Source organism: Mobula hypostoma, chromosome 9 (genome assembly GCF_963921235.1).
Source record: "Mobula hypostoma chromosome 9, sMobHyp1.1, whole genome shotgun sequence".
In the NCBI taxonomy this organism is placed as follows: Eukaryota; Metazoa; Chordata; class Chondrichthyes; order Myliobatiformes; family Myliobatidae; genus Mobula; species Mobula hypostoma.
This window is the reverse complement of record NC_086105.1, coordinates 1377306-1395285: the sequence shown is the minus strand read 5'-3', so window position 1 is coordinate 1395285 and position 17980 is coordinate 1377306. Positions and strand designations below refer to the sequence as shown.

The 17980-nt window shown below is 44.1% G+C and overlaps 1 protein-coding gene across 3 annotated transcripts in view; it reads left to right on the top strand.

The window, feature by feature from the left end:
- The window catches only part of ric8b (RIC8 guanine nucleotide exchange factor B), a 105158-nt gene extending 92746 nt beyond the window's left edge, over positions 1-12412 (top strand). For 2 of the 3 annotated variants that reach the window (XM_063057573.1, XM_063057571.1), the window contains exon 10: positions 10911-12412. In XM_063057573.1, coding sequence (XP_062913643.1) covers positions 10911-11031 — 121 coding nt within the window. In that variant the 3' untranslated portion in view covers positions 11032-12412. Of the gene's footprint in view, positions 1-2809; positions 3557-10910 lie in introns of those variants that run through there. The other variant, XM_063057574.1, reaches the window with a different exon arrangement.
- Positions 12413-17980: the final 5568 nt, after the last annotated feature.

The following is a 17980-nucleotide window of genomic DNA, read 5'->3' as shown; positions in this document are numbered from 1 at the left end:
AGCAATTTCTTTAGCCAGAGGGTGGTAAATCTGTGGAATTTATTGCCACAGATGGCTGTGGAAACCAAGTCATTTGGGTATATTTAAAGTGGAAGTTGATAGGTTCTTGATTATTAAGAGTATGACAGGTTATGGAGAGAAGGTAGGAGAATGGGGTTGAGAGGGATAGTAAATCAGCCATTGTGGAATGGTGGAGCAAAGTTGATGGACCAAATGGCCTAATTCTGCTCCTCTATCATAGTCTAAATGAGGCAGGGGAATGGTTGATGTGTTGGTGGGGGAGAACTCTGGGGCTGGTGACCATAATTCTATTAGTTTCAAGATAGTCATAGGAAAACTATAGGACTGGTCCTCAAGTTAAAGTCCTGGAATGTTAATTTTGATAACATCCGCTGGAAATCTCAAGCTTTCAGGTTGTTTGCAAGAAGTGTCTGGTAATTGAGTGGCTTTTGAAAAAAATAGCAGAGGGAGTGTTCAGGTATGCAGCCTTGCCCAAGTCACCGTTTTAACATCATTTGCACAGCTTTTACCTGCTGGATTGAAGGGGAAGGCAGGCTGGAGTAGGGAACCATTTAATCACTTTGGATATTGGGCTTTGGTCAGGAAAATGTAGGTGTGTGTCAGGTTTAGGCAGCTGGGATCAAGCAAATCCCTCAAAGTGTATCAGAGATATATAAGTACACTTACAAAGGAAATCAGGAGGGTAAAAAGGGGCCATGAGATATCCTTAGAAGGTAGAATAGAGGAGAATCCTAACTGATGCTCTAATTATGTTAATAATAAAAGGGTAGCCACAAGATTCAGTGTGGTGTTCTGTATGTAGAACCATGGAAACTTAAATAAATACTTATCATCTATACTTACTGTGGAAAAGGGTGTGGAAGCTTGTGAGTTGAAGGGAGGTGATATTCTGGAGCAATTCAACATCACAAAGGAGGAGGTGTACAGTCCAGAAATGCATAAAGGTGTTTAAATGCCTGGGGCCTAAACAGGTGTATACTGGGATATTATGGGAAGCAAGGGGACCTGGCAAGATTTTTGTATCTTTGTTTGCCACAGGTGAGGTCTGAGGTCTGAAGTCTGGAGAATTGCTAATGGTGTACCTTAATTTAAACAGGGCAGCAGGGATAAACCAGGGAACTGCAGGTCTGTGAGCCTAGCATCACTAGAGATGAAGTTATTGGAAGGGATTCTGAGACAGGAGTTATTGCATTTGGAAAGACAAAGATTAGACAGCAGGGCTTTGTGCGTGGCCCGTCATATTGTAGAAACCTGAGTGAGTTTAATTTTAAATTTGACTTTGAATGAGGGAAGGGCAGAAGATGGGTGAAAAGATTCTCCCTCAAATCTCCTCTCAGTCTCCTACTCCTTACATTTCAACTATGCCCACTATTTATATTGTAGATACCTCTGATAAGCGGAAATGTTTCTCACCATCTACCCTATTTACTGTATGCCTGTTTTTGTTCACTTCATTAAGGTCCTTCCCTTAGTTATCCCTGGTCCAAGGGTAACTATCCCTTCTCCCTTCATAGCTGAAGCCCTCCACCACAATCACCACCCTGGTGAATCTTCTCTGCATTGTCTCTAGTGCAGTCACATCTCTCCTACAGTGTGGTGACCAGAACTGTACACAGTCCTCCAGCTGCGATTCACTTCATGTTTTATAACATTACTCCATAACCTCCCCACATTTGCATTCTCTGCACTGGCTCATGAAAGCACCTCCTCCATCTGCTTTCTGTCACCTTCTCTATCTGAGCCACAGCTATAGGAATTCTCACCAATGTGGACCTAGGTCCCCCTGTTCCACAGAATTTCTTAGGGTCCAACCATTAATTCTGATGAAAAGTGTGTACTGTATTCTTGCTGTCAGAGTAGAGTAGTAATCAATAGCAGAATGACCCTGGGAATGAAAGGGATTTGATGGCTCTGAGCCCGTACTGGCTGGTGGGGGTGGGGGTGGTCTCATTGCAACCTACCAAATATTAAAAGGCCTACACAGAGTGGATGATGTTGGAAAGGATGTTTCCAAAGGGAAGGCCAGGACCCGAGGTCACAGCCTCAGAATAAGACATAGCTTTAGAACAGAAATGAAAAAGAATCTTATTAGCCAGAGAGTGGTGAATCTGTGGAATTCATTGCCACAGACCACGCTGGAGGCCTAGTCACTGGACATATTTAAAGCAGAAATTGATAGGTTCTTGATTAGTCAGGGCATCAAAGTTACAAGGAGAAGTTGAGAAGGATAGTAAATCAGCCAGAGTGATAGAGCCAGAATGAAGATCAGAGTGAGATGCAGGCGAGAGTATCATGAATAGTGGAGAAGATGTCAAGCCTCGGCTTCTACTAACTAGTTTTAAAAACTAATATCTGATGAGCCTCATTGAAATTAATGACTCAACTCTGAAGTTTGTGGTAATGAGTTTTGAAAAATGGACAGATGTCTGGCGATGAGGAATCATTCAAACTGCCTTGTTTATATTGATTAGACCCTGCAAAGGCAGTGTGCTGTAGAACTCGCAGGGATACAGCTGCTGTAGCAAACACTGGGCAGCAGTACAGCAGCAAGGATCACAACCAGTTTAACTTGGTATGAGACCCCTGTTTTAATGTGATTTTAAATTATTAGTGTACAATGGGTTTTGGGTTCTCGGAGTTATGCCCAGATTATTTATTTTTCTGTCACTTCCATTCTTTGGTGAAGAAAATTCCATTGAAACATCTAAATGATATTAAACTGTATAATAAGATTACAAAATAGTTAAAGATGCTGCATATCTTTGTCATGGAAATCTGTATCATTAAGGACCCCATCACCCAGGACATGCCCTCTTCTCATTGCTACCATCAAGGAGGATATAGGAGCCTGAAGACACGCACTCAACATTTCAGGAACAATTTCTTCCCTTTGCCATCAAATTTCTGAATGAACAATGAACTCATAAACACTACCTTACTGAAAACTGATTCTGATTCTAAAGATGCTGTATCTCTTTGTCACGGAAATCCACATCACTGAATAAATATTTAAACTTAAGGAATATTTAGGACTTGAATGGAGGCAGTGGGTTTAGCTGAGTGTTGCTGTAGCAAGGAACAAACAGGGAGTTAGAGGCAGATGAACAAGACTCTTCAACCCCACGCCTTACAGCATTCCTTAAGATCTTGGCTATTCAGTGATTTAACTCTGTACATCCAGACCTTGTTATATTGTTTAAATAAATATGTTGACTTCAGATTTAAAACTAATTTCTGACCTGTCATTACTGTTTACAGTTGTGAATTCCACATTTCTGCCATTGGTTGTATGCAGTCATTGTTTGTAACTTCGTTCCAGAAACTGGATCCAGTTTTTGACCTGGGCTGCAAGGCACAAACTAGAATCAGAATCAGGTTTATTGGCAATGACACAAGTCATGAAATTAATTGTTTTGTGGCAGCAGTACAGTGCAGACAGAATAAATTAGTATCAGTTACAATAAATATTGCAAAGAGAAATAGTGAGGTAGTATTCATGAGTTCATGGCCTTTGAAAGATCTGATGGTGGAGGGGAAGAAACTGTTCCTAAAATGTTGACTGTGGATCTTCAGGCTCGTGGACCTCCTCCCTGATGGTAACAATGAGAAGAGGGCATGTCCTGGACAGTGAAGGTCCTTAGTGATGGATGTCACCTTCTTGAAGCACCACCTTGAAGATGACCTTGATTGTGGGGGAGGCTGTGTCCATGATGGAGCTGGCCGGTTCTGCAAACCTCTGAAGCCCCTTGTGACCCTGTGTGTGCATTGGAGCCTCTACCAGACGGTGATGCAACCAGTCAGAATACGCTCCACTGTGTACATCTGTAGAAATTTGTGAATATATATTTATCTTGCATAGAATAGGCACTTCCAACCCTTCAAGCCACACTGCCCCAGCAACCCCCAACAACCCTGATTAACTGTAACCTAATCACAGGACACTTTGTAATAACCAATTAACCTACCTTGTACGCCTTTGGACAATGGGTGGAAATCAGAGCACCTGGGGAAAACACACTTATTCCAAGGGGAGGATGTATGGAGACTTCTTACAGATGATAGTGGAATTAAACTCCAAACTCCCATTCTCAGGGCTATAATAGCATCGTGCTAACTGCTACACAACCTTGGCACCCAATAATGGAAATAGTTGGTATAATTTCCCCTTAACATCTGTGAAAACTTTAATCAAAGCATCCTGTAACCTTTTACATCCCTGGAAATACAATTCTAGTACATGTCTGTGTGTGTGCTCACTCCTTTTAAGTTAACCCTTACTTTCCAAATGTATTTCTGATAAAGCCACATGATTAAACAAGAATAAGTAAATAAGCAATAAATATCGAGAACATGAGAGTCCTTGAAAGTAAGTCCATAGGTTGAGGGAACATTTCAGTGGTGTGGTGAGTCCTCTGGTTCAAGAACCGATGGTTGAGGGGGTAAAAGGAACAGTTTCTTCCCCTGCGCCGTGAATACTACTAAACTAATCCTCTTTTGCATTATTTATTATTGTAGCTTATAAGTTCCCACTCGATATTTGAGGTTGGGTGAGCAGGACTGAAACAGAACTGCCATGTCTATGCACCACAATGAGCTAATCATAAAGCATAGCAACACACACAAAATGCTGGAGGAACAGCAGGCCAGGCAGCATCTATGGAAAAAAGTACAGTCGACTTTTGGGCCGAGACCCTTTGGCAAGACCTGTAGACTGTACTTTTTTCCATAGATGCTGACTGGCCTGCTGAGTTCCTCTAGCATTTTCTGTGTGTTGCTTGGATTTCCAGCATCTGCAGATTTTCTCTTGTTTTTAATCATTAAGCATACTCCACTTCTTCTACCTTTTAAAGACTGAGCTGGCCTGTCTTTGTGGAGAATAGTGAAGCCATCAGGAAGGAGATACAGTAGCCTCAGGACCCACACCACCAGGTTCAGAAACAGTAATTACACCTTAACGATCAGGCTCTTGAACCAGAGGCCTCTTCCCATGATGTGAGTGTCCCTGGGTAATTACTAGAACACTTTATTCAAAGCGGGGTGGGGGGAGGTTGAAAGCAGTAGCTCACCACGACCTTCACAGTTACTGTTACTTCAGGAACCCAGCTCAATCCTGCTCTTTTGTGCCTCCTGTTGGGCACTGACACACTCTGTGTTTGGCTGTGCTTGAGTTTCTGTGGGTGCTCTGGTTTCCCCTACACTGGTGGCTGTCAAAAAGAGAGTCTGCAGGCAGGCAAGGGAGAATAAATAGCAGGGAATAAGGAAAGAGAATAGGACAGAGGAAGTTTCTCTGTGGGGAGCTGGCATGAACAGAATGGGCCGAATGGCCTCCTCCCACATCGAGCAAGTGAATAGGGGAGGGCAGTAAAATCTGAATTTAACAACATCATATCTTATATATAAAAAAATCTAGAAAGTGAAAGTGCTTTACACTTTTGTGATGATTACTTTTATCTGTTTCTTTATTTTCAATAAGGGTTTGTAAACAATTTCAGGTGTATTTTTTTTTAATGTTTAAGCGAATCAGGTGTTCTGAAAGAAAATAGCCGGTAATGAGAGAGAGGGTAGGAGACCCCTTGGGTGTGTTGCCTCAGTTAGACATCAAATAGCATTTTTGCAGTGCCTTTTTTACATATTACCTCTTGACTCAGTGATGCAGTTCTGATTCCTTGCCAACCTATCCCAGAGGTTAGGAATCTGTGGAAATGAGTGTAGGCCAATTATCAGAGCGGAACCAGGCAGAAACCTGCACAAAGGTTGGAGCTGAACGAGTGTGGCTCAGCCAGTGCTGCTACCAACCACTCTCATTAAAATCATTAGTTTAATTAACAGCCCATTGAAGGTAGCGGTACAGCTTTGAATTTCTCTGTCTGCAGAGCTCATCCCTCACATATAGTGCCTCATGAAAAGATTAGAACTATAATGTGGCACTCAATTAGAGAAAGATGTACAAGTCGGTCCTGTGCTAACAGAAGGTTTACCCAGGGCAACAGCTATTCAGCTTTGTTCGCTTGGCAAGGTGTAATTAATTCCAGGTATATTTTCCGTTGAACACACAACGGCCAGAAAAATTGTTGTACAAAAGGACTGACTTCCAGTTATAATCAGGCTAAACAGTAACGCAACGATCAGTAATGGAGCGTCTCAGGAGACCGGCAGCCCCAGACAGGAATGCACACAGCCAGCTGCGTAATTGATGCAAAAGCAATGAACTGCGGAAGCTGGAGGACTAAAATAAAACTATTTTTTAATTGAGTCCTCTTTTTCACAAAAGGTGATGTTTGGCATTAAGCCTGTGATTCTCTCAGCAGTAAGGTGTCCATATTCCTCAACTAGTTTCTCCCAAATCCCATAAGACATAGGAGCAGAATTAGGCCATTCAGCCCATCAAGTCTGCTCCATCATGGATGATTTATTTTCCTTTAATTCCCTGACAGATGAAGGCCAGCATGGTTAAAGTCTTCTTCACCACTTTGTCTACCTGTGACACCGCTTTCAATGAACTCTGAAGTGCTTCTTTCATGACATTCCCCAATGCCCTACCGTTAATGGTATATCCTACGCTGGATTGACTTTCCAAAATACACCACCTCATACTTGATCATTTCCATTTGCCAATCCTTGACTGATCAAGATCCCCTTGTAATCTTAAGATTAACTATCAATAACACCCCCCAAATTTCATGTCATCCACTAACATACTGATCCGGCCTTGAGCATTCAAATTTCAAATTTATTATCAAAGTATGTATACCATATACAATCTTGTGATTCATCTTCATACAGGCAGCCCCAAATAAAGAATCACAATAGAATCCATAAAAAATACACACACAACAAAGACTGTCACATGTCCAATTTGCAAAAGAAGAGAAATTAGGCAAATGGTTAAAAAAAAAAGTACATAAATAACACAGAACATGAGCTGCAGTCCCTGAAAGTGAGTCCATAGGCTTCAAAGTTAGTTCAGCGCTGAGACGAGTGAAACCTGTACAGGAGCCTGATGACTGCAGGGCAACAACTACTCCCAAACCTGGAGGTGTGGAACCCAAGACCTCTGCACCTCCTGGCCAATGGTGGTAGCAAGAAGAGAGGGAGACAGTGAAACGCAGGCAGACGGCACTGAACACCTGTTCATTTTTCTCTCTTGGCCTCGATGATTTTAATCGTACTTGCGTGGAGAAATGGAGCCGAGCACACGGTCATCTTCCACATTTAGGCATCGACGCAGCGTCCTTCCCCCAGTGATGGCCATCCCGGCTGTACCTGCATTCTCAAGAGTCTAGTTCACTGAATCTCCCAGGAGATGTCAAAATTGCCAGTTTGTTCAGATGGTTCAAAAGTACATCCCGTAAAGGGAAATTACAGGCTACAGACTGTAGCGATCACAGTTCAGAAGAAGTATATCTAGTAGAGTATCTAGCAGTTTTGTGAGCTGGGTGCAAAACATGGCTGTAGGTCGCCAGCGCCATCTTGCATCGAAATCACTTCATAGATAATAAACGACAAGTGTCTCAACACCCAATACCTATCCCTGCAGCACACCATCAGTCACCAGCCCCCTCATTCTGAGAAACAACCTTCACCACCACCCTCTGCTTTCTAATTTGATTCCGCCTGGCTGGCTCTCCCTGGATTCCTTGGGACTTAACCTTCCAGACCAGCCTGCCATGCGGTTGGCATATTGAAGGCCTTGCTAAAGTCCAAATTAGCAACATTCTCATCTACCTTTTTGGTTACCTCTTCAAAAATCTCTCAAAAATTGTCAAGCACAACTTCCCACACACACAGATACACTGAATCCTCTACATTGTTAGTATCCCTGCCAGCTCAGGAGCCTCGCAGACGCCACTATTCTAACTCTACTGCCACTAACGTTGCCGGAAATTGGTTCTCCCGGATGCATCAACACAATCATTTGACTTCTCAGCTGCTCCAACTGGTTGTTCAATACAGGGCATGAGCTGGGGTGTGTTGCATAGGAGACCAGGTAGAAAATAAAGCTGAGGAAAGGGGTCCTCAGTGACAGGATTCTTCTGCACACCTCCTCCCTTTGACCTTGTAAGGACATTGGGGATTTTAACATGATTGGGAAAACCAGGTCAGTACTGGACCTCGAGAGAGAGAGAATTTGTAGAATGTCTAAGGAATTGCTTTTTAGAACAGCTTGTTGTTGAGCCCACTAGGGGATCGGCTGTGTTGGACTGGGTGTTGTGCAATGATCCGGAGGTGATAAGAGAACTTAAGGTTAAGGAACTCTTAGGGAACAGTGATCACAGTATGATCGAGTTCACATTGAAATTTGAGAGGGAGAAAATAAAATCCAGTGTGTCGGTATTAGACAATAGACAATAGGTGCAGGAGTAGGCCATTCGGCCCTTCAAGCCAGCACCACCATTCACTGTGATCATGGCTGATCAGCCATAATCAGTACCCTGTTCCTGCCTTCTTCCCATATCCCTTCACTCCGCTATCATTAAGAGCTCTATCTAACTCTTTCTTGAAAGAATCTAGAGAATTGGCCTCCACTGCCGTCTTAGGCAGAGCATTCCACAGATCCACAACCCTCTGTGTGAAAAAGTTTTTCCTCAACTCCATTCTAAATGGTCTACCCCTTATTCTTAAACTGTGACCTGGACTCCCCCAACATCGGGAACATGTTTCCTGCCTCTAACGTGTCCAATCCCTTAATAATCTTATATGTTTCAATCAGATCCACTCTCATCCTTCTAAATTCCAGTGTATACAAGCCCAGTCGCTCCAATCTTTCAACATATGACATTCTCACCATCCCTGGAATTAACCCAGTGAACCTACGCTGCACTCCCTCCGTAACAAGAATGTCCTTCCTCAAATTTGGAGACCAAAACTGCACACAATACTCCAGGTGGGGTCTACTATAGACCTGTTAGCCTGACATCAGTGTTGGGAAGTTGTTGAAATCAATTGTTAGGGATGAGATTACCGAGTACCTGAAGGCACAAGATAGGCCAAAGCCAGCATGGTTTCCTGAAAGGAAAATCCTGCCTGACAAATCTACTGCAATTCTTTGAGGAAATTACAAGCAGGGTAGACAAAGGAGATGTAGTAGATGTGGTGTACTTGGGTTTTCAGAAGGCCTTTGACAAGGTGCCGTACATGAGGGCACAGCCTCAAAATTGACTGGTGACCTCTGGTGACAGAGGGAAGGAGGAATTTTTTAGCCAGAGAGAGGTGAATCTGTGGAAGACTGCAGTGGAGGCGAAGTCCATGCGTATATTTAAGGCAGAGGTTGATCGTTTCCTGATCAGTCAGGGCATCACAGGATGTGGTGAGATGGTGGGTATGTGGGGTTGAGTGGGATCCGGGATCAGCCATGACGGAATGGTGGAGCAGACTTGATGGGCTGAATGGTCTAGTTCTGCTTCTATGTCTTATGGTCTTATGGTCTATTAGAGGGGTGGGCAAGGTTCGAGGGGCTGAATTACCTTTACCTGTGTACACTGGTCTAATGAACTAGGACTCATTCAGGAGTACATTCAGCCAGAGACTCATTCCACTGAGATGCAGCACGGAGCGTCATAGGAAGTCATTCCTGCCTGTGGCCATCAAACTTTACAACTCCTCCCTTGGAGGGTCAGACACCCTGAGCCAATAGGCTGGTCCTGGACTTATTTCTTGGCATAATTTACATGTTACGATTTAATTATTTATGGTTTATTACTATTTAATTATTTATGGTGCAACTGTAACGAAAACCAATTTCCCCCGGGATCAATAAAGTATGACTATGACTACTATGAACTAATAGAGGGGTGGGCGAGGTTCGAGGGGCCGAATCCCCTTTACCTCTCTACACTGGTTTTGGGTCTTGAGTGTGGGTGACCAGTTGTAAGGACAGGATCAAAGTTCAAAGTAAATTTATTATCACACCAACTGTTCCACCTGTAATGTTTGATAATCCTGCTGTAGGTGGAGTGCTGGGTATACAGAAGTTCCTGGAGGAAGGGGTGAACAATGGGATTGGGATGTTGGGGCTGGACTGTTGCTGAGTGATTCTCCGCTGCTTTGAGATCTACGTCATTATGACAGCTTGTGGTTTTGGGACAGTTTGGGTACACAGCATGTACAGGAGAAGAGAAGCAGTCGTGGTCTGCAGAGCACGAGGAGCTGGACGACACCAAAGTCTACCTGCAGGTTCTAATCTCTATGGAGGAATGACTACATACATGAGAATCATCTGAAAACTGAAAATTCCTGAATGGGTGTGAATCTGTATTTAATAATTTAATCCATAATTCTCTCAGGCATTGGACCTTTTCCTGGAGTTTGGGTTGTATTTGTGCAGGTGCAGTTCCTGCTTTTGATTAGAAAATCATGGTTAGATCAGGCCGCAGTGCACTGGGTAGATGTAATTGGATTAGCTGGGAAGAGGCACAAAGTTCCTTTGAAGAGATTAAACTGACTGACAATTTTATAATTAAACTTTCCTAAACAAAGGGAGTCCGGGATGAGGCATGCCAATCAGAATCAGCTTGCCTGTACTTGAGAGGCATTGGAGTTGACACAGGATTCGTGTTGAGCACGATTGCTCTATTTACCAAAATTAAATAAATTTGCTTATTTGAATGCATTTAATGAGTTGCTTTCAGACCTGGGAGGGGATGTGGGGCAGTAGGGTGTGCGTGGGGGTGGGGGGTGGGGGTTGGGGGGGGAGGTTGCACTCTCTGAGACAATGGTTCTGCATCCTGTTCTAGATTCATTAGGGTTGGATCTTGCTTTAGTCTTTAATTGGTTTACTGGGTCTAATGGAGATTTGTGTGTTAGAGATATTTTGACCTTTTTATCAGTCGACAACAGTGACGGAAGCTGCCACTCATCACCTTTCAATGGGATATGACTTGTATTCTCAGGGAGGAGATAATTAAGCCGATGAGAGTGAGGCCGGATGGAACGATGGGTCCGTTAGAGGAAGCGGCTAATGAGTTCACCAGTGACCGTGATTCCACGTCAGATTCTGATCAGGACGAGTAGCAACTCTTTCTCCTATTCTGCCAGTTCCGGTGGTACTTGATGGATACCTAGACCAAACACAAAGTTTCGACCTAAAATGCAGATAGTACATTAGATCACATCTTTAACGCTGGCACCAACTGAACAGAACAAGCAAAGACTCCTCTTGTCCTCAGGGCCAGTTGTACCATGATTCCAAATATTGCCAAAGTCCATAACCAATAACATGAACAGTGTGCAGAGGCCAACATATTGTGACAGAAGGAACGGTGTCCCTGATTGAGGCTGGGGAACCAATAGGAATTGATGCTTCAAAACCAGGACCACAACTCTGTACACTTAGCTGATTTCCTAAGCTCTGAACCATCTGAGCTGTAAGAAATCATTCAAATTTACATTGATGTTTCAGAATTTGTTGTAGCTGATTCTTAATAGCAACAGCATTTCATATAGAGAAACACAGCAGCCATTTTGCATACTCAAAAGGTTCTACAATTGTGTTGCATTGATTTATTTTTGGTTCTGTTGTTAATCAGGCTTTGGTCTAGTGCACAATACTTTTGAGGTCTATGGCTGTCCTGAGAGAACAGTCGAAAGAAGCAGAGAGCAAACAGCAGTGACGTATTCAGTGAGACTGAGGAGCAGGTCTGTGCCTGCTTTTTGATGATGTAGGGGAAGCCTACACCTTCTCTGGTCTTTCCCCACACTAAAGGATGGGTTTAAATTTAATTAAGTAAACATATTAATTACGTGTTTCAGAGATGGGAGGTTTGACAAATCAAACGTATGTATAATGCAGTGTTAGTGTTAATGAACAGTGTGCACTGAGAGAGTTTGTGCATGCACATGTATTCATACTTCCAGCAGCATACAATATTAGGCACGCTTTAAAATCAGCTCATAAACTTTGTAATTATAACAAGCCTCCAGAAAATGGGAGCAATGGCTCATGGGTTAAACCAAGGTTAAGCCTAAAAATTCTTTAATTTTAAAATACATGATTGTTAACATTTTAAAGGTGAGAAATGACGTTTCTTGTACTTAGTTTTCTGAAAAAAGTAAAAGAGGAAAATAACAGAAAAGAACGTCTTACATGTCTCACCGTACAGTTAAACATGAAAAATCATTACTTCAAGGATTCACGGATTTGCCTGGCAGAAGGTTGAGGATTCTATAATGACAGATCACAACACAGTTATCCATGGGTGATTTCCTTTCGCTGTCAACCTTAATCACTGGCTGTTGTAAGTCATGCCTTTGTATGAAATTTGCAACTGGTGGAAATAGAAAATTTGTGTATGAAACTTTAAATACTTTTCTAGCTTGTGATAATTAAGGTTTTGTGAATTTGGCCTCCTTCACCCTATGCTATTATAAATCAATAAAGTGATTATTGAATGCAGATTGGCCTGCCAGAGTTGTTGAGAGACAAAGATCCTCATAAACTTGTGTTGTAATTAAAGATTTAGTACAGATGAGTCACGTGAAAATGGGGACAGGAGTAGTTCACTGGGTCCATCAAGCCTTCTGCAATCTTCAATATCTGATCAGTTACACTGGCCTCAACTCCCCCTCAGTTTCCCATCACCTTCAATTCCTCAAACTTTCAAATATTTATCTGTCGCCACCTTCAATATATCCAGTGATCCAGCCTCCACCACTGTCAGGGAAACAGAATTCCAGAGATTCAGCCCTTTTTGAGACAAGACATTTCTACACACAGGCCCATTCTGTTCTGTGTAACTTCCTGACATTTGAACTCAGTTCCTCAACTAATAAAGACAAACAAGTGATCCCCCTTCTTTACTACCCTGTCAGCCTGTATAACCACTTTCAGCGAGCTGTGCACTTGGACCCCAAGATCTCTCTAAAAATGCAACATCTCACACTTGTGTGCATTAAGCTCCATCTACCATTTTTCAGACCATTTTCTCAGCTAGTCCAGGTCACTTTCCAAGCCTTGATAGCCTTTCTCACTGACCACTCTGCCCAGAAAAGCCAACGTTGAATCCAGTTGGCAACTTCATTCTGAGTGCCAAGCAACCTAACCTTTTGGACCAGCCTCCCATGCAGGACTTTGTCAAGGGCCTTCCTAAAGTCTATTTAAACAGCATCCACTTCCTTTCCTTCATCAACATTCTTGGTAATTGATTAGACATGACCTACTGCGCGCATAGTCATATTGACTATCACTAAAAGGCCCTGTCTATCCAAATACATATACAAGAGGTTGCTTCGAATACCTTCCAATAATTTACCCACGACTGATGTCAAGCTCACTGACCTGTCACTTCTCTGATTATTCTTGGATCCTTTCTGACATTAGCATTAGCTGTCCTCTAATCCTCCGGCAACTCACCCCTGGCTCAGGTTATTTTAAATACCTCTTCAATTTCTGCATTTGTCTCCCACAAGGTCAGAGGGGACACTTTGTCAGGCCCTGGGGATTTATCTATCCTAATTAGCCTCAAGACAGTCAGCAGCTTCCCGTCCATAAGAGGAGGTCCATTCCTTCTGCAGGAATTTATTCCAGCTAGAAAGTGGGATTCCGTCATGGAATAAATTCCATCGAGGATAAATCGCTGCCGACTGACGGGGCAACTGTTTAACAATCCGTTTCTGTTCATCCACTGACTCGTCTTTCATGGCTTGAGCTCTGAGCGGTGACATCCCTTCACCCAGCAGCCCCAGCTGAGGGAAGCATTAGGGTAGACCTTGGGCAAGGGGTGTCTATGGGTCACTTGTGAAATGGAGCCTGGGTTACCAGTAGCCACATTTTCCTTCACGTAAGGAATAAATGCTCCTCCAAATCACAAACATTTTTAAAATATCTATGGTGGGAGTTCATTCTGGGACTCCAGGGGTTTGATCTGGTCCCTTCCCTTTCCCTAAAACCCCGAGTCAGGGATCATCTCCCCCCACAGAAACAACAACTCATATTCCACCTGGCTGATCTGCAGCCTTGTGTCATGAATATTGAACTCATCAGTTGCAGGTAACGATTCCACCTCTGTTCCCTTTCTCTTTTCTCTCCCCCACCATCCCATATCACCACATCTCCTCCTCCAACCGATATCCGAGTAAATCTTCTTCCCACCCTCTCCTGTGCTATCAAAAGGAGGGCACAGAGCATATGATTTAGGAGCAGAATTAGGCCATTTGGCCCATCAGTTCTGCTTTGCCACTCCATGGCTGATTGCTTATCTTTCTGAACCCCTTCTCCCCAAAACTTTGATCCCCTTACTAATCAAGAACCTATCAACTTCCGCTTTAAATATACCTGGGATCTCATTGAACTCTATTGAAGATTAAAAGGCTGAGATAGAATGGCTGTGAGAGGATGTTCCTTTAGTCAGGGAGTATAGGACCAGAGGACACAGACAGAGTGGATATGAGAGGATCCTTCCTATACTGGGGAGTCTAGGACCAGATGGCAGAGACTCAGAACAGGGGGACATCAAGATTAGACATAAGACATCAAGATTAAACAAAAATAGGCCAGGGAGGAAGAGTGGAGGGAGTAGGAGGGGTGGGAGAGAAAGGGGGATACAGTATGTTGAGGGTGAAGTACATAGGTGATTCTTATGAAGCTGAAATCTCCCTGATTGTTCATTAATGACAAGTAAATCTCCCTGAAGGAGTTGGGAAGAGATTAAATGAGACTTTGTGGTTTCCACCCTGCATTGTCACAGTGGGAGCTGCTGGTGTTAATCTGATTTCTGCCTGGCTGATCTGTCTCCTCAGCTCTTCATCATCCATAAGACATGAGACATGGGAGCAGAGTTAGGCCACTCGGCTCATGGAGTCTGCACTGCCATTCCATTATGACTGATTTATTATCCCTGTCTCCATGGACTGAGGGGGTTTGGAAGCTGGGACAGCAGCCTGGGCTGAGCATAACAGAACGACAGTGGGTATGTGTGCCACCAGCCTCAAAAACTCGCACCAGAAACCACCGAACCTCAGCAGTGGGAGATTCCCTTCTGTCACTTTGGGGGAGCGGGGGGGGTCCCAGAAATTAAGTTAATGTCCCCACTGATACTAACCTCTCTCTGTGAAGACATTCAGACTTCCCTGCTCCACTCCTCTTTACCTCTTCCCCTCTTTAATCCAACTCCAATGTCACCCCTCTGTCTACTTTCTTCCAGTAGCTCAGTCTACACTGGACTCACTCAAACTTCAAAGTAAATTTATTATCAAAGTAAATGTATGGTGTACATATAAGACACCATACACAACCCTGATTCATTTTCTTGCAGGTATTCACAGTAAATACAAATAAACAACAAAAGAGCAAGCAAAATAATAATAAATAAATTACCAATGAGCAACGAGAACATGAGGTGAAAAGTCTTTGAAAGTCAGTCCGTAGATTGTGGGAACAGATCAGTGAAGGGGCAACTGAGGTTATCCCCTCTGGTTCAAGAGCCTGATGTTAAGGGGTAAGGGCTGTTCTTGGGGCTGCGGTGTGGGAGCTGATGGCAGCTGCAAGAAGAGAGGTGGTGGGGGTCCTTGATGGATGCTGATTTCCTGCGACAACGCTCCTTGCATACGTGCTCAATGGTGGCCCCATTCCTGCCCCACTCCTCCAGCTCTGCTGACACAGGTTCGATCCCACCCTCTGCCACTGTCAGTGTGAAGTTTCTACATTCTCCTTGTGACCACATGGGTTTCTCGCCGGAGCTCCGGTTTCCACTCGTATCCCAACACGTGCAGGTCAGGAAATTAACTGGAACAGTGTGTGGTTGAGAAATAGATCTGGGGGGAGGTGAGGAGTATCCATCTCTATATGGTCATCCCTCAGTCTCCTACACTCCAAGGAATAAAATCCTGACCTCTCCCACCAGGGGTTCCCAACATGAAACTCCTCAGCAATCTTACCAACTTCATGACATCTTCCCTACAGCAAGGTGGCTGAAACTGAATGCAATATTCCAACTCCATCCTCATCCAACGCTTTGCACATTATAAATGTCTACACTCAGGTCAGTGAAGAAGAATGCCAAAGCCTTCTTCACCACCGTCTACCAGCGATGTTACTTTCAGGAAATCAGCCAAAGGAGGGGGTTGGGGAAGAGCTGTCCCCTGGGTCTGAGGGGGAGGTGACCCCTGGACGTCAGATCTTTTGTAGAACAAGACCAACGTTTGAAAGTCATGAACAGGAACATCCATCTGTGTGAATGGATTGTTTGATCAAAAGAAGTTGCTTCTTGTAAAATAAAGTTCCAGCAGTAAAGGTCCCAAACACCAGTACGAGTCTGGGAGTGAAGAGCTCGAAACTGGCATACCTGACCTTCACCAGGACAGGGTCCTCTGATTAAACCCCCATATCCTCCACCCCTATCTCAGACACACACCCACCCACCCAATACTCATCCTTCACCCAGAGGGTGTCCTCTGATTTAAACTCCTCCATCCACACCACAGACATCCTCTGGCACTCACTCGCAGATGAGGGACAATCAGTGCTTGACAGCAGATGGACTGAATGGCCTCCTTTAGTATTCATTTCTACCCCGTGTGGGATTCAGGGAGGGGCCAAGGAATGAGGAAGATGAGGGTAGCGGTGGGGTCTGCGAGGGGATGGTGTAGGAGGGATATGAGTGTGAGGGAGCATACAGAAATACAGAAAACCTGCAGCACAATACAGGCCCTTCGGCCCACAAAGCTGTGCTGAACACGTCCTTACCTGACAAATTTCTTAGGGTTACCCATAGCCCTCTATTTTTCTGAGCTCCATGTACCTATCCAGGAGTCTCTTAAAAGACCCTATCGTATCCGCCTCCACCACCGTCGCCGGCAGCCCATTCCACACACTCACCACTCTCTGGGTAAAAAAAACTTACCCCTGACATCTCCTCTGTATAGAAACATAGAAAATAGGTGCAGGAGTAGGCCATTCGGCCCTTCGAGCCTGCACCGCCATTTATTATGATCATGGCTGATCATCCAACTCAGAACCCCGCCCCAGCCTTCCCTCCATACCCCCTGACCCCTGTAGCCACAAGGGCCATATCTAACTCCCTCTTAAATATAGCCAATGAACTGGCCTCAACAGTTTCCTGTGGCAGAGAATTCCACAGATTCACCACTCTCTGTGTGAAGAAGTTTTTCCTAATCTCGGTCCTAAAAGGCTTCCCCTCTATCCTCAAACTGTGACCCCTCGTTCTGGACTTCCCCAACATCGGGAACAATCTTCCTGCATCTAGCCTGTCCAACCCCTTTAGGATCTTATACGTTTCAATCAGATCCCTCCTCAATCTTCTAAATTCCAATGAGTACAAGCCCAATTCATCCAATCTTTCTTCATATGAAAGTCCTGCCATCCCAGGAATCAATCTGGTGAACCTTCTTTGTACTCCCTCTATGGCAAAGATGTCTTTCCTCAGATTAGGGGACCAAAACTGCACACAATACTCCAGGTGTGGTCTCACCAAGGCTTTGTACAACTGCAGTAGTACCTCCCTGCTCCTGTACTCGGATCCTCTCGCTATAAATGCCAGCATACCATTCGCCTTTTTCACCGCCTGCTGTACCTGCATGCCCACTTTCAATGACTGGTGTATAATGACACCCAGGTCTCGTTGCACCTCCCCTTTTCCTAATCGGCCACCATTCAGATAATAATCTGTTTTCCTATTTTTGCCACCAAAGTGGATAACTTCACATTTATCCACATTAAATTGCATCTGCCATGAGTTTGCCCACTCACCCAACCTATCCAAGTCACCCTGCATCCTCTTAGCATCCTCCTCACTGCTAGCACTGCCACCCAGCTTCGTGTCATCTGCAAACTTGGAGATGCTGCATTTAATTCCCTCATCCAAGTCATTAATATATATTGTAAACAACTGGGGTCCCAGCACTGAGCCTTGCGGTACCCCACTAGTCACCGCCTGCCATTCTGAAAAGGTCCCGTTTATTCCCACTCTTTGCTTCCTGTCTGCTAACCAATTCTCCACCCACACCA